This window comes from Spea bombifrons, chromosome 5 (assembly GCF_027358695.1).
Source record: "Spea bombifrons isolate aSpeBom1 chromosome 5, aSpeBom1.2.pri, whole genome shotgun sequence".
NCBI classification, from domain to species: domain Eukaryota; kingdom Metazoa; phylum Chordata; class Amphibia; order Anura; family Pelobatidae; genus Spea; species Spea bombifrons.
Genome location: NC_071091.1, coordinates 37,627,774 through 37,644,267, shown reverse-complemented (window position 1 = coordinate 37,644,267; position 16,494 = coordinate 37,627,774). Strand labels below are relative to the sequence as shown.

Sequence of the window (16,494 nt, the reverse complement as noted above, 5' to 3'; positions counted from 1 at the left end):
TTCATCACATTTCCATACATCTATTTCAATCTACAAGTATTTTCTTTTATCCGCTAAATTATTTCCTTGTTTCGAATAATAAATGTTTATTCAGAAATCCAAAAATATTTTATATGTCTATATTTTTTCTGTTTTTAGTAATAAAGTTGCCCCATTTATTTTTTTATTGCCTTATTTTAGGCCAAAGGAAAGTTTTTAACCTGCTTTCAGGAAGCTGTCTTTTTCGCAGTGATGTCTATGACAATAATTCCAAAGTTATGGATGATGCCTGCACTACATGCACCTGCAGGGTAAGTATAGTACTTATACACTTTACCTTTTTCCTATGTACAATTTATTCTTTGTTTTCTGTTGGCACTTTGTGTTTGTGCTGTAGATGTTATACTTAATTCCAAGACTTTTTATGTAAATCACCAAAACATCCTGTCCTGGTCTATTGAACTGTAAAATCTTTTTAAGATGAATTTGTATGTTTTTATGGAATTTAAAGCAAAATACTGGGTGAAAAACATGTGAAATATACTTTACTGAGAGTTTTAGCACATACGTCTGAGGAAAGATAGTAGCCAGGGACAGAAGTTCTATTCTATTGTATGATTGCACCACTGGACTGCTCTTAGTCTGTATAGGCCAGAAACTATTTGCAGGGTCCCTTTGCACTTGGGAAGGGGTATGTAGGGCTGTTCTTAAGGGAGGTCCTGTTGGTACCACAACAATATAATAATAATTTCTGTATAAACTACAGAAAATGTGTTTGGAAAATGTGTTTTTTAAATATATTTTGTTCATGTCCTAAAAATGTATTAAACCTTTATATAACTGTATATCACCTAAAATGCTTATTTAGAAAGAAATAATATTTATAACATGAATATATAAAAAAAAATATATCCATGTCTCCAAACAGGATTCCACTGTAGTTTGTAAGAAGAAATGCTCTCCAGCTGGGTCATGCAATAGTGGGAAAGAGCATTGCTGCGATGAGTGTGTCTCCTACGTGCCAGCAGAAGAAATCAAAATCTGCAAGTCTGGAAACAAGATATTCAGGGTATAATGGATATGGAACAAATAAATAGTACATTCCATTTGTTCATCTTAAAATCTGTGATAAAATCTGGGGGTATGTTGGGGTAAATGTATTGTTTAAAGACCTGGCTACATATTCTTGATATAGAATATGTCTACCTACAAAATATCTGATATTTTATTATTGTTTCCCTTTTTAAGGGATGATTTTGAAAATAATGCTTGCGCATAACCAAATGGAATGGAACTTTTACTACTGAGATTTAATTTCAACACAAAATCTTACTGTTTTAAGCAACCCTTTTGTGAAACAAATATCTCAGTCATAACATTGCAATTTAAGTTAAGCAATGATACAGCCGCTTTTGGGAAAACAATGTGTTTCTTTCTCCAGTGGTCTAATGTATGACTGGGGTCCCTTAGTAGCGAAACCCCAGCTGATTGCTGCATCTTGACTTTTTTTTCTCCAGGATGGGGAGATGTGGTCTTCTGTCAACTGCACCATCTGTTCATGTGTGAAAGGCAAAACTGAGTGTCGCAAGAAACAATGTATTCCAGTGAACAGCTGCCCACATGTGAGTATTTAAATCTCATTTATTTATTTAACAAAATCAAACTGTGAGCACCATGGTTTAACTATTCAGTTTGCTTCTTTTAGTCTGTGCTATTCAAGAGATCCGTTTGGAGACCCACCTAGCCCTCTCTTTTTACCTTGTGGGTGTTTAAAAATCTCAGCGCTCCATTTACTTGAACATACATTTTACATTAATAATTGGCTATGATGTCACTTAAAAATCTAGTTCAATTGTGCCTTAAAACAGGGCCTCTTCCATTTAAAATATCAGAAGTTATATTTTTTATTTTTCTGGACACAGCTCTCTCCTTTAAATCCTACGTCTCTGGCTGTACACTTACTTTCTCGAGTGCTTGTTCGTCTCCCCTGTTGCTTTCGATCGGTATGCTTCAGGACTGACACATCTGCCAGATTAAGATTCTTATCCCATCACTCTTTCTCTGCTACCCTGTTACGCCAACTCCAGAACTGGCTCGCAGTAACCTCCGTGATAAATGTCAAACTTCTGACCCTCACCTACTGTGCCTCAAACATCACTGTAGCCCCTACATTTCTGCCGTTACCTCCCAATATTCTCCTCACTGAGCCCTTCCACAACTTGCTTAGCTCCTCAACCTTTATCACTTTTTCCCACTCGCATATTCAGGACTTCACCAATGCAGTACCTGTTTTCTTGAATTCCCCACCTTGTTCTGTCAGACTCACATTACCCTTGCTTATGAAATCCTGACCCAAGTACAAGGGAAGATTAACAATGGCAAATATAATTTACGTGCATGATACTGTCTGGAGCTTTCCAATCCCAGGGTGAATAGTGCTATAAATTGGAGAAGGGAAAAGCAGTAATCCTATTGAGCAGACAATGCCTTCTAATGCACTGTGTGTGTGTATAGACATATATATGTGTGTGTATATATATATATATATATATATATATATATATATAAATTTATATAATTTATGGAGGAGCCCCTTTGTAATAATGTTGCCCCAGGGCCTCAACTAACCTTGATCCTCCCCTGCCCAAGTAGTCCCTTACCCACCCTCAACATCCTAATAAGATTGTAAACTCACAAGAGCAGGACCCTGAAGAATTGATTCATTGCTCTCTGGAAGATTACCATAATCTCTGTAGACCTTTACTTCATAAAAGTACAACAGTACCTCACTGAAAACATATGGAGGATTGATGTTTCAGTGAAGGTAAAGTTGTCTTTAATGGTGATGCAAATAAATAAGTACTATCAATATTTAAGTAATATTTTAGCTCTGTAGTTACATTACACAAAATGACTCACGAAAGTCATTCAGGCATTAATATGCATAATATAATATTACAGGCATCAAAAGAGAAAAAAAAAAAAGAGTTTGCATTTGCACTTCTGATGCAAAATTCTAACAAAAAAAGTTCTTGTTCATCCCTACCAGCTTTCTGAGAGCAAATTACATTAGGCTGCTGCCTGGCAAATAAGTCACAACTAATTTAGAACAGGCAGCACTTTAGATAAAATAAATAGACTGATATTTAAAAGTAAATAAATAAAAGTCACAGATACAGTACTGGACACATTAAGTGTGGGTTTAATCAGCTGGGTTTAATAAATCATTTTTGCAGTGATAGTAGTAGCAGCGTATTAACCACTTTACTTACTAATTAAATATAGGCTCGTTATTGGCATTTATACAGGGTTTCTCAGACATCTTGTCATACTATCATTTAAAATGTCAACGTGATCTCAAAAGCATATATATATATATATATATATATATATATATATATATATATATATATATATATATATATAATCCATAGATCAGAGCACTCACATCAAATAGGTTAAAAACTCTCAAAACTATAGTTTTTATTAAGGTTTATTTAAAAACAAATATATTACTCACCAGGGACCAAAAGACCTTCCTATACTTCCTGCAATTTTTAGGTTTCTAAGGACCCATTAATGGAGCACCTGTGGTGGGGAGGGGTGATAAACCCAAAGCCTGGTCAGATCTTCAAATAAAAATAAATCCAAAAGGGAAGCACTCACCTGAACGCATGCTAGTTCAGGTGAGTGCTTCCCTTTTGGATTTTTATATATAACCTGAGTATAACAAAATTAGGAATGTTGCGTCAAATGGTATAAAGTAAGTTCATCACAATATAGTAGATTAAGTAGGTCCATTCTCCAAGATATACAAGAATAATCCTTTTTTTCCCCTATAAATATTGTACAGTATTATATTTACTATTCCCCATGGTCATCTTATCTTATTATTTTGTTAAGATATACTTTTTTCTGCCATCCAATCTTGTTGGCATTTAAAGACCCAGATTTAAGATGTACTGCAATGACTTGCATGTAACTCCCAGGTTACTCTTTCAGAAAGATAGTCCATCTTTGGGACAAAATCCATCTGTCCCACTTTCTTCCCCTGAATTCTCTGTTTTCAGGAGCTTAGGATATTTCATGGTTATCGCAGTGGTCTCCAGTCCTAAAAGTTGCTGTAATATGTATATAAACAGCAGAAAATATACATGATTCTTCTTCTAAATGCCTTGCTATGGTACTCAGTGTGAACCTTGTTGAGCAGGTGACCCGCAGAAGTTACTTACCCCTGCTTAATTCCCCAAGAGGTCTGCTGATTCAGTATACAGGACATTGAGGGACTCTCATTAATAGAAGGAGAAAAACATTTAATAGAACAAATGTAGGTCAATTTATGGATAAGTCAGCAGTGTCAAATAAGTAGCAAAGGTCTGGTGGCAAAAAGTGATGGACAAGGGACCAGCAAAGTTGGCAACAGGGAGGCACTTGGAGAAACTGACTAGATAAAACCTATAGGCTATAGAAAAAGAAGTAAACCTAAGACATACTTGCATTTTTCCTGATTACCATCAAGAGCTCAAGGGTTAAAGGATACTAATTGTGATAATTAAATGTTTGAAGTAGGATGTAGGCATATCGGCAATGTATTAGAGCACAGTTGACTCAAAAGCCATTGTACAGGGTCCTTCTCTGGATCTACAAAATGATGAGAATCACACACAACTCCATCATAAAACTTACATACAGTATGTAGCTGTGAAGAGTCACATAAAAAGTCTTGTTAAGGTCCTGCACAATAGCCACATCTTCTAAAAGAGAACTGTCCGAATTTTACCATTTCAGGTGTTGAAACAGACGCCTCAAATGTAAACTGTTTCTCTTGACACATCGGTGTTAAGAACCTTAACACATTTATGGAGACAACTTGATTCTTTTGCTAATAAAGCAGAACATTTCATGGTGTGTAACTTAAGTTGTTACTCAGGTAATATCATTAAATGTAACATGAGCCAAAGGTAGCCCTTTCACTGAGAATACATGTCAGGGAAGGAGGATTTTTGTTTTTACCATTAATAGCTTTTTTCCATCGTGTTTTTTTTTTTCCCCTGACCACTTCAGACGTAAGCTGGAAACCTCATAAAAATAATCATGCTGATTGGAAACACTCACAGAACCGAATGGGGTGCTATAGCTTGCCAGTTATGGGATAAGCCACCTTGTGTTCAATCAGAAAGCAAAGAGATGAATTCTCCCAGCAGAACTTTAATGCTGCCATCAAGTGGATCTAGCGTATTTTCAATACAAAATCCTCAAGTTGGCTATAAATTCACTTAAGGTTCCTTCAAGCAGCGGTGTAGAAAGCATTTAATTTCATACACATCTGTACTTTATTACAAATCAAAAGTCGCCTTCTTTACTTTGGTGCCAAATGAGGCAAAAAAAAAACAACAGCTGTTTCTGTTGCACAACTAAACAAAAGCCTAATTAGTCTTGCCTGAAATATTTTCAGACATAAAACTGAAAGCCTCATAAACCCAGGAAGACTAAAACGTACGCTGATTAGAGAGCCTCTTTTTGTAGGGTAAAATTGGATTATATCACATCAATTTCCTTCGGGGGGCACTTTCTATTGACTAATATTCGCAACACATGTGGATTATAATAGGCTACCTTGTTTTTGAGATAAAACAAGCAAACAAACAAACAAACATCCCTGCCAATATGCATAGATTTCATTAAACCAGCGGCGCCGCAGGGTTCGACCTTATTTGAACTTAGGGCACTGATTATTTTGGTGATTATAGTCCCATATTTTCTTTTATACAATCTTAAAAAAAAACACCACAATATCGGTTATGTATTAAGACTTTTATAATAGCTATTGTTAAAAAAAAAAAAGGAATTGATTCACAAGAGCACAAAGGAGGTCAAAGACCAGAGAGGGCTGCAGATGCTAACGTATTTAAAGAATTGTTTTGGAAATGTGAAGTCTTTCCAACTATGATGAAAATGTTCTCCATAAATGTCTCGTCTTTGTGGCATGTTAACTATGTAACATATGGGATTTCAATTGTAGTAATGTCTTTTTGTCATTGATTTACTATTTATACCTTTACAGGCTGCATGGTGCATGTATTTTTTTTTCCTGTTTCAGTATATACATACATACGACCCAGTTTATAGATAAAATGTATGTACTATTATTATTATTATCATAATGTATATGATGAATTATTTGCACAAAAATGCCTATATTTGCTGTTCCACTGTTCTTAGTTATATATACATTAGCATATCAATAGAGTAAAACTCCTGTCATTTGTTTTCTAAGATAACTCAGTTTTCGGAAATATTTTGACCTGGATAGGTTATTCAATAGGACATCGGGGAGTACTTTATAGAGCTCTGGCGCAGCGGGCCTGTAGTTTCCTTAAATGTTTTTCTATAAAGACATGCTTCATTTATCCATCTTTCTTCCTTTTCCTATTTCCATTTGCAATGACTGCGGCAATTGTTTTCATCTTCATATTTCCTGCTCGTAGTTAAATGGGCTGTTCCACATAGATGGGTTTTTTTTTTGTACAAATATAAGCTTATTCCTTATTTTTGCATTTTGCTGTGTTTTCTTTTTGAAAACCTTTTAGCGGGGCCTCAGAATCCTGTCTATCTTCATTGCTAAGCCTGTCCATCTCTGACAACACAGAGGCTCTTCTTAGAACTCTCATATTGGAATCCATTTTGCATGGACCTATTACTGCATGGAGATCAGTTCATGGCTTCTGTAGCTATAGAAGTTAGGGGCTGATACTTCTGTGTGATTTAACTTCTCCGCCAGCTAAAACGGAAAGCAGGGAACATTCATCAGTACACTTCTTACGCATGCTCAGTAGAATGCCCCTTAGAATGACTGGCTGCTGCTACTCCCACAGACCTCCTTGGGGGGAATAAAGCATGCGCAAGAAGGCAGCGTGAGGGTGAAGAATATACTCAGAATCAAAAAGGTTAGGAGACGCCAATATAACAGTGAAGTGTGGGTTGCATTCAACCCCATATAAGCCCTACCTAGCCTTCCTAAAACTGTGGTTACGCTGCTGTGGAGCATTGCAGGAAGCGCAACCAATTATCGCAAGCACCAGTGAGGAATCAGTTCCTAAACAGAGTGAAAAGACACCCTGATAAAGCTAGCATCCTGCTAGCGAAACACACATCGGGTATTAAATTCTTCATACTTATTACAGAATGGGGCGATTAACTCCATTTAGGAACTGATGCCTCACTTGTGCTTGCGATAATTGGTTTCACTGCCTACAATGCTTCACAACAGTGACTATGACTTTATTATGGGGGTAGGTAGGGCTTATATGGGGTTGAATGCAAACCACGCTGCATTGTTATATTGGCTTCTCCTACCCAAAGCTTTAATTCTGAGTATTTCTTCACCCTCGCGGTGCCTTCAATCTTTCACTAGTGGGTAGTGCTAATATTATGGCTTTTTGTGAACTAACCACTTTCCACTTTCATTTTAAGCATTAGAAGTTAAGTTTTAGTTAATATTCTTATTTTCTTTCGTTTTGCTTAGAACCTCTATCTGGAATTTAATCCCACCCCCATATTATAGGGGCATGGCTAACATTTTTCAATGTTTACGTCTGGTTTCAATAAAGCTAACAGGGGAGGAGTTAAATGAGGCAGAAGTCTCCTTTTCTAACTCCGGTAACTAAAGAATGAATGCACTGATTATCATGGACTCCAACATGCATTTAAAATGAAAATACAATTTTGGTTGACCAGGCTGTTCCTTTAACATAGAACCATAGAATCCAATAAGAGATAATAGGTCCATCTGCTCTGACATATTTCCTGCATGTTAATAAGTCTTTACTTGTTCCTTAACCTACACAACCTCCCCGCAGTTGTATCCAGAATGAAGATTTGCTGAATCAAATTAAATTAATCTCTACCTTTCAGGGCAAAATACTGAACAGAAAAGGATGCTGCCCCATTTGCACTGAAAGTAAGTTTTATAAAATAAAAAAATTGTCCAGTCAATACATACAATATCACATTGTTTTACTTTTTGGATTAATTATATAACATATCTAATATATTAAATAGTAACAGTATTATTATAACCTCTACTCTTACTTGGCTACTGAGCTGTTTCAGCTCAAGCCTCAATCATACCTACAACATGACCCTGTGTTATGTAATTAATCTGTGATGTCAAATCCCGCTGTTCAGCTTTACTACCTTATTAAAGATAATGTATAGTAGGTGACACTGGTCTTGGCTACAGCCTTGTACCCACTGGTCTATAGCCACGCCCTGAATAAAATTGTCCTGGTTTAGACACCTGAAATGTTGGAGGTTATGTAAATTGGTAATATTAAATTTATATAGTAAACCTTGGTGATTGTAGAACTTTAAGCTTTCGGTTGTATAGCAAACTTGGCAAACTGGGAATTCTCTTAGATGAATAAAGTTGGGACAAATTTAAAAGTGGCCTCTGCATTCAGTTGCTGAGGTTGATAAAATGTTACTAGTAAAATAAAATCCACAGCCAAGGTCAAGAATATAACAAACATACAAATATTGTTCATTAGTATTAATTATATTGTCCATTTGGTTTTTATTTAGAACCAGGTGTATGCACTGTTTTTGGAGACCCCCACTATAACACCTTCGATGGGAGAACGTTCAATTTTCAGGGAACCTGTAAGTACGTTTTGACAAAAGATTGCTCCTCTTCTACCTCATCATTTCAAGTACTGGTAAAAAATGATGCTCGACGGACACATTCCTTCTCATGGACAAAAACAGTTGACCTTTTGATGGAAGGAAGCATCATTAGCCTCCAGCAGCATCTCACAGTGAAATGGAATGGATCAAGGATATCTCTTCCTTTTGAGACACCACAATTTCACATAGATCTGGATGGCTACCTTCTTAAAGTGACAACCAAAGCAGGTGAGGTTTCCACTGACTGTATCTATATATCTACAAAAACATCCAAGAAGATTCAAAAAGGGCCTACAAGGAAGTTGTTTGTCATTGCTAACTTTGTCGGCCCATATTTTACTAAATATAAAGGTAAGGGTGAGCATTGGGTAGGATGAGAAATAATCATAAGAGGCAGAAAAATATTCTGCCATAGGGAAACTAAGTAAAATGTCAGCGATATGAAGACATGGATGACATATACGTGGGGGAAGGGGGATTTCTGACTATGGAAATGTTAAATACATCATCTGGTTTTTCAGCGGGAAAACTAGTGCAAAATGGGGTCTCTTTTAAATAGTGTGTTGATGCAAAGTTGGCACATAGAAAGGGTAAGTTAGGAGGCCACTATGAATAGTTGGAGAATGCTAGTTTTTGTTGGACTATGTATTGGAGAGAAAAGTAAGAGTAACATTAACAACATCTGGTATATTTCCTGGATCAACTCTTGAGCGAACAGACAAGCAGGTTCACAGAAACCTAGAAGATGTGTTAAGGTCTTAAATTTGTTTTGACAAACTGATTTGGGACTGTAATATCCTGGTTGTAGATAAACACTGAGTGAATACCGAGAAACGTCTTATTAACATGTGTCAGATACATAGAGGATTCCTGTGAGATTTGGTCTGTATAGAGTATTAGTGTTCCAGAAAAAACATTATTTACACTTTAAATGAATTAAACAGTATGTAAAATTAATGAGGCGGTTTTGTCGTGTAATATGGCCATTTCTTAAGTCACGTGGAGCAATTGTACAGCTTTATTGTACAATACTGAATACAGTATGATTTATTTTAATAGGATATGTTCCTTCCGTCTTCTCTTCCTTTAACTGTAAAGAAACTCTTAGGCTTCATAACAGTAATGAAGATACCACCCACTGGCTTGGGGGTTCCTGCATATTTATACTAGGCCGGAAAATGTTATTCCTTTGAAAATGATCTTAAAGCTAATTCTAAGATTGTGATTGGTTGATTAAACACAAATTCACAATCACCTTAATATACAGTATGTGCTTTAAATAGCCTTGGATCATAAAACTAAAACTTCAACCATAAATACCATTAGACGGAAATTCTCTATCATATACTTAAGTATGACTAGAAAACATTTTTTATATTGGCTTTGTTTTTTGATCACGCACATGCTCAGAAATGTATGCAGTTCCCCAAAGATAGCACTTACACTGGATAATTAAATATTATAAAAAGAGTGGAATATAAGTATCCAGTAGCCGGGTAGCCGGGGAGAAGAAGTTCCCAGGTAAGGGTATAAGGATACCCTTAGGTTTATAGCAACGGTGATTTCATGTTCAGTATTGCAAAGGGTTTTTACTGTAAGAGTGAATAAAACAAGGAGGTTGCTGAACAAACAAGAGTCATTATTGGCAGATTTTATCAATAACCTAAAAAAATAGATTCTTTTTATTTGGCATGTAAGGTGAAACATATACCGTATAATAAAATACCATTTCAGCTCTTTATGGAACCAAAAATTATAATTTTGAATGTACGTACATCATGTAACAGAAATGATGTGGAATCAATTTCTATTGTGCATTGATTTCAGTATATAAATTGCTCTGCAATTATGTGCCTTGCTTCCAGATCAGTTATGTTTACTTGAATTTTTTTATGTCCCGTTGATTTGTAAAACATGCAGCAGTCAAATATGTTTCTCACCATGCAGTTGCTTAAAGAGTTAACCTTTTACATGGGTTTTGAAGATCTATGTTAAGGTATACAGTGAGAGATTGTGAGGGCTTGTCCCTGGTGCTTTGCATGGTCTGACCTCTACTCTGCCTACAAACTGTTAAAGACAGTGTTAAAATGATACAACAGATGTGAGCAAAAATGAAGCCTTTTAATAAAGACAAAGGAATCTTTTAGGAAGTTGCAGTAAAAACTAGTGGGATCCCCTGAACTTTAAACTAAATATCCTGTCCATACCTATTTTTGTTAAAACCTGAAAATGACACGTTAGCACCATAGCAGACGTTTGTATATAAGTAATATTTTGGTGTGATTGGAGTAAGCTGTTGTGATGACATCGTTATTTCATTATATTCAATGTAAACAAGTAGAATAGCCAGTAAAGTAATGAAACAAATATATGCAGTAAAACTTCGATCAATAACGACTTAAAAGTGGATTTGCTACCTTTTTCTGTTATCAGGGCTAACTTAAGTAAGGACAAAAAGAACAGCTGTCAAGGGGAAACAAATGATTTTGCAGCAAGTGGCTGTTTAAGTTTATAGGAGAGGAAAGCAAACAGCCCGAGATGCAGGATATTAGAAGAAACAGTGATCTTAAATGTGCCGTTCCACATGGGGGGTGTCTTAAAATATCCCCAGATAAGTGCTGCATCAAGTAGAGAAAATAAAAGAAAGCTATCTGTCATTATATTGTTATCCTTAATGCTCCCAGTCACTTATAAAGTGTGTTGAAATTCTCAATGAAATACTACAGTTGCCTAGAAAAACAGTGATGTCATTCTTTCACAGCCTTGCCCTATTTATTACATCACAGCGGTGTGACTGCTTACAGCCACTCCCACGTGTCATGTCATGCTTGTTCACGTGAAACAGTAAAGCTCTTACACATATTATGATTTATTGTTTTATATAGCGCCATAATATGCCATACAAATGGTAAACAGGACATGACATGTAGTATATAACATAAAAATCCTAAACAACAGATGAGGAGGGCCCTGCTGAAACGAGCTTACAATGTAGAGATATTCCACAAAGAGCACAGTAAAGTACACCTATAACTTAATTTACCAGGCTACAAAGAAAATGCAAACAGATGAGGGGCATTGGGAGATGCTACGGGTACACATTAACCCCCCTCAGTGCCACCCCAGGACTGAAGGGTTAATGTGTGCCTGCAGCCTTTGCCATTAGTAGACTTCATTTACATGATTACAAACAGCATGGAGGCAGGTGGAAGGCCATCAGCGGCGGCTGCAGGCACACATTAAATGCGGGGGTTCACCAGGCATTTTTCTCAAAACATTTTTTTCTGTCACCCTATCTATTTTTACAGTCACTAGGCATGGGGAAAAGGACAGAGAGGCACTGGGCAAGTGAAAGCATTTACAGGACCTAACATGACATCACAATATAAGATACCGCCAGACTGAATTAAATTCTTCCCATGTCTCAATTACCATTTTCGAAATGAACTTTAAAAATGTGTTTTAGAACTACTTACAGGCGGATCAATCACTTAGACAGGTTGCTGGCATCAGTGTGCCTGGGTCCTTAGAGGGATAACGTTTCCAAGAGCCTCATTTTCATTAAGCTAAGATAATGGTGATCACAACGTGAAAAGTGCCAATTACTTAAATGGTCGTTCTCAACCATTCTCACTGGGATCTGCAGCTTCTTATATATATGACCTCAGGAGATCAACACAGTTTAAATGCTTAAGGAACCTATTTCTTATTTAAACCATATCCAAGATGTGCTGTTACCACTTTCAACACATAGTGATGACTACAATATGCCCAGTAAAAGTGCTGATAGACCATAGAATAATACGCTTCTTAACATAAACAAATTAAAACCTTTATTATTCCTTTTATCTTATAATCAGGTCCAGCAGAATGAATGCTTGTTATAAAAATAATATAATTTTTTTGGAACAATCGACATTGTTGTGCATGGGAAACATCTGTCTATTTTGGCCTCGTATATCCAATATACAAGGGAGTCTATAAGAAAAAAATAAGCTCTAATGTTTAGATGCTCTTACAAGAGATTTATTATAGTGTGGTGTAAAAGTGTAACACTTCCAAAACCTGGGTTTATTTAACTAAATAAAAGTGTTTATGCCAAAATAGAATTAAAATTGTTACTGTAGTTCATCTCAGGTATTGCTGGCAGTGATTATTTTAATTGCGGTGATGTCAAATTAACCAAATTATCAATCAGTATATCAATATCACCATTTCAAAAATAATTACCATTAGGTACCATAATCACTGTAGTTTGTCTAAACATTGCTGACAGTTTCTGCACATTAGGGCAGCTATCTAAAACAATAAACACTATTACCGTAATAATCATATTACTGACTCATTTAGAATATTTAATATTCACTGTAAACAGTGGTGTCAAAAAAAAAAAGTACACTCTCTTTGAATTATATGGTTTTACATTTTAGGACATAATAATAATCATCCGGTCCTTAGCAGGTCTAAAATAAGGTAAATACAACCTCAGATGAACAACAGCACATGACATATTAGATCATGTCATGATTTATTCAACAAAAATGAAGCCAACATGGATGCCATGTGTGAAAAACCAAGTACACCTTATGATTCAATACTTTGTAGAACTACCTTTAGCAGCAATAACTTGAAGTAACCATTTTCTGTATTACTTTATCAATCTCCCAAATCGTTGTGAATGAATTTCACTCTTCTTCACAACGTTGCTTCAGTTTATTGAGGTTTGCGGGCATTTGTTTATTCTTTTGCAGGACATTTAAGGTCCTGCAACAACATTCTAATGGGGTTGAGGTCTGGACTTTGACTGGGCCATTGCAACACCTTGATTATTTTATTTTTCAGCCATTCTGTTGTAGATTTGCTGGTGTGCTTGGGATCATTGTCCTGTTGCATGACACAATTTCAGCTAAGTTTTAGCTGTCGGGCAGATGGCCTCACATTTGACTCTAGAATACTTTGGTATACAGAGGAGTTTATGGGCAGCCGTTCTGCCATGTTCTTTTTCTCCTGCAACCTTTCCAAATAAACCATGCTTGTTCAGTCTTTTTTTAAAGGTTCTGCCAGAAACTGTAACATGCTGAGATGTCTGAGATGTAACTCAGTAACTGTGTTTTTTGCAATTTCTCTGAACATTGGGTGGCCTGACCCTAGGGTGAATTTGCTGGGGCGTCCATTCCTTGGAAGACTGGCAAGAATGTTTTCCACTTTTGAATAATGTTTCTCACTGTAGAATGATGGGCTTTAAGATGAAATTGCCCAATATCCCTTCCTAAATTTTTAGACAGCACCTAAAAATGTCTTTCCTCCTTGGCATTGTGTTAACATACACCTGAATGCTCCAGATCACAAAACCTTTTATAGATGTGGGCATCTTAGTTACTAGCAGTAAGGGTGTACTTAGTTTTAACACATGGCTTCTCTGTTTTGGCTTTATTTTTGTTGCTTATAGGCCCATTTTTGAGATTTTCATACTTACCAAGTTTTGTACATAAAGAGGGTTATGTACGAAAAGCAATTCTGGAGGAAAGTGGTGCAATCAGCAGTAATATTGCTTTGATGATTATTTCACAAAGGCTAGTCACTCAAGCTTTCAGAAAAAAATTGACTTTCAACTAAATACATCAACATTTGGACAAATATGGCTTTGCCATTTCCCCCATTGAGATGATGGTACCATATTTCCCGCGCAAATTTCTTATTAATGCATAATGCCCAATTTCTGTTCTCCACAAACACAAATATAAAAAGTAACAGAGCGCACAAGGGCTGTTTCCCAAATGTGAAGCTGTTTCACAAGTCCTCTTGTCAACTGCCTAATACTTAAAGCAGATGTTTAAATAACATTTATTTATTTATTTTTTAAAGAAGAAAAATAACCATAGTGTTGTGTTTTCCCAAATTATCCAGGAATTTTTTTTATACAATTGCTGAAAAATTACAATTTGGGTTTTAGTGATATGACATGATTACATAAATACTTTGAGAACATTTAAGATTTATTTCCAAAACAGGAAAACCATTATGCTTTCCAAAAAATATACTAATTATGTTTTTTTTTTTAACATTTGGCCTATTTATTTATTACTGTATAATGCAAATTGTCTTTTTAAAGCCAGCATACATCATGTAACACTTTGTCTTATTATCATAACCAATTATTGTTGTTTTCTATCTTCTTGTTCAGGTTTGGAAATTTCATGGGATGGAGACAGCTTTGTAGAAGTAATGGCTGCTCCTCACCTCAAAGGAAAACTTTGTGGTCTTTGTGGAAATTACAATGGGCACAAAAGAGATGATCTTATAGGAAGTGATGGAAACTTTAAATTTGATGTGGATGACTTTGGAGACTCATGGAGAGTAGAATCAAATGAATTTTGTAACCGTCCACAGAGGAAGACTGTTCCAGAATTGTGTCAAGGGACTGTTAAGGTAAAGCTTCGCGCTCACAGAGAATGCCAAAAACTAAAATCATGGGACTTCCAGAACTGCCACTCCACAGTCGATTACAGCATATTCTACAAGTAAGTTTGCATTGATGATGGGGGGAATCATTTATTTACTGGGTTTTTTTTTATGATAAACTACCAAAACATTGGAAGTCTGTGGGGATTTGCATAGAGATCACAGTGTCGGTGCAGGGGGGATCGCAGGGAGTGTTTCTCACTCTTCTCCCACGCTGAAACACAAAACGAAGAAATAAATAAAAAAGTCACTAAAATAATACAATAAATAATAATACAAAAACAATAAAGTGAGCCATTGTGACATCACTGTCATTAATAACATGTTCAAGAGGTCCCTAAGAGGACCTCTAACCATTTTAAAAAAAATACAAAAAAAAGAAAAAAATACAAAAAATAAAATAATTAAAAATATATATAAAAAAGATAATACCGTATTAATAATAATAAAAAAAGAAAAAAAACCCTTACATCCCATTGCCCTAACACAACATCTAAAAAGTATAACCCTCTTGCCCCCGTTCACAACCCCCAAAGCCGTTTGGGGCAAAAAAATCTACGAATAATGTACACCTTAAAGTATGTTCACTATAAGTGCTGGGAAAGTATGGGAAATCTATATAAATTAGGTATTTCTGAGATCAGAATACCTGAATTGATAAACTTGGAGATGATTTTCCATCACTTTAAGGCTAGGTTTCCACTTGTTTTTTTTGGCTAAAAACGCCCATAAAAACGCCAATAGCGCCACCTGGCGTTTTTTTGTGAAAAACGGCTGCAGCCAGATGTTAGCTGTTCTTCAATAGGAAATCGCAAAATGCAATTTCCACTTGGCGTTTTTCTGTCTGGCGTTTTTTCAGTCCTCTTTGGCGTTTTTCTGCTTTTTTGGGCTCTGTGGCAGTTTTTCAAAATCGCAGCATGTTGAGACTCTGGCGTTTTGTGCAAGAAATCTTGGCGTTTTTTCTCCAATAGAAGTCTATGGGAGAGAAAAAACGCCATGAAAAAGCCATGTGGGTTTATTGCCTTGGCGTTTTTTATGGCGTTTTTTCCACAGTTACAATGCAGAGGATGGACCCAGTATCTGTGTGTCCTACGAGAAATAGGCTGAAAACAAACAGTTTCACACAAAACAAAGTCCTGGACTGGTTCATATTGAATTTTACACCATTTGGAACAAACATGCCATTACAAACAAACATAGGCGACTGGATCCTGCGTGCCAAAAGCAACAGCAAACAATTTGCACCATCATTTGGGGCCAATCTTCCCAGAGGAGCAGACATTCGGAATAAAGCATGCCTTACAAACCACAGAAAAGAGACAAAAGGGTCTACCAAGTAAATGACATCAGGAGAGGGCAGATACTTGC

General features: G+C 36.1%; 1 protein-coding gene across 2 annotated transcripts in view; it reads left to right on the top strand.

Annotated features, from left to right (window-relative positions):
• The window catches only part of BMPER (BMP binding endothelial regulator), a 114,100-nt gene that overhangs the window by 72,307 nt on the left and 25,299 nt on the right, over window positions 1-16,494 (top strand). For both annotated transcript variants that reach the window (XM_053468018.1, XM_053468019.1), the window contains 6 exons: window positions 181-290; window positions 908-1,048; window positions 1,497-1,601; window positions 7,894-7,939; window positions 8,563-8,892; window positions 14,849-15,185. In XM_053468018.1, coding sequence (XP_053323993.1) covers window positions 181-290; window positions 908-1,048; window positions 1,497-1,601; window positions 7,894-7,939; window positions 8,563-8,892; window positions 14,849-15,185 — 1,069 coding nt within the window. The remainder of the gene's footprint in view (window positions 1-180; window positions 291-907; window positions 1,049-1,496; window positions 1,602-7,893; window positions 7,940-8,562; window positions 8,893-14,848; window positions 15,186-16,494) is intronic.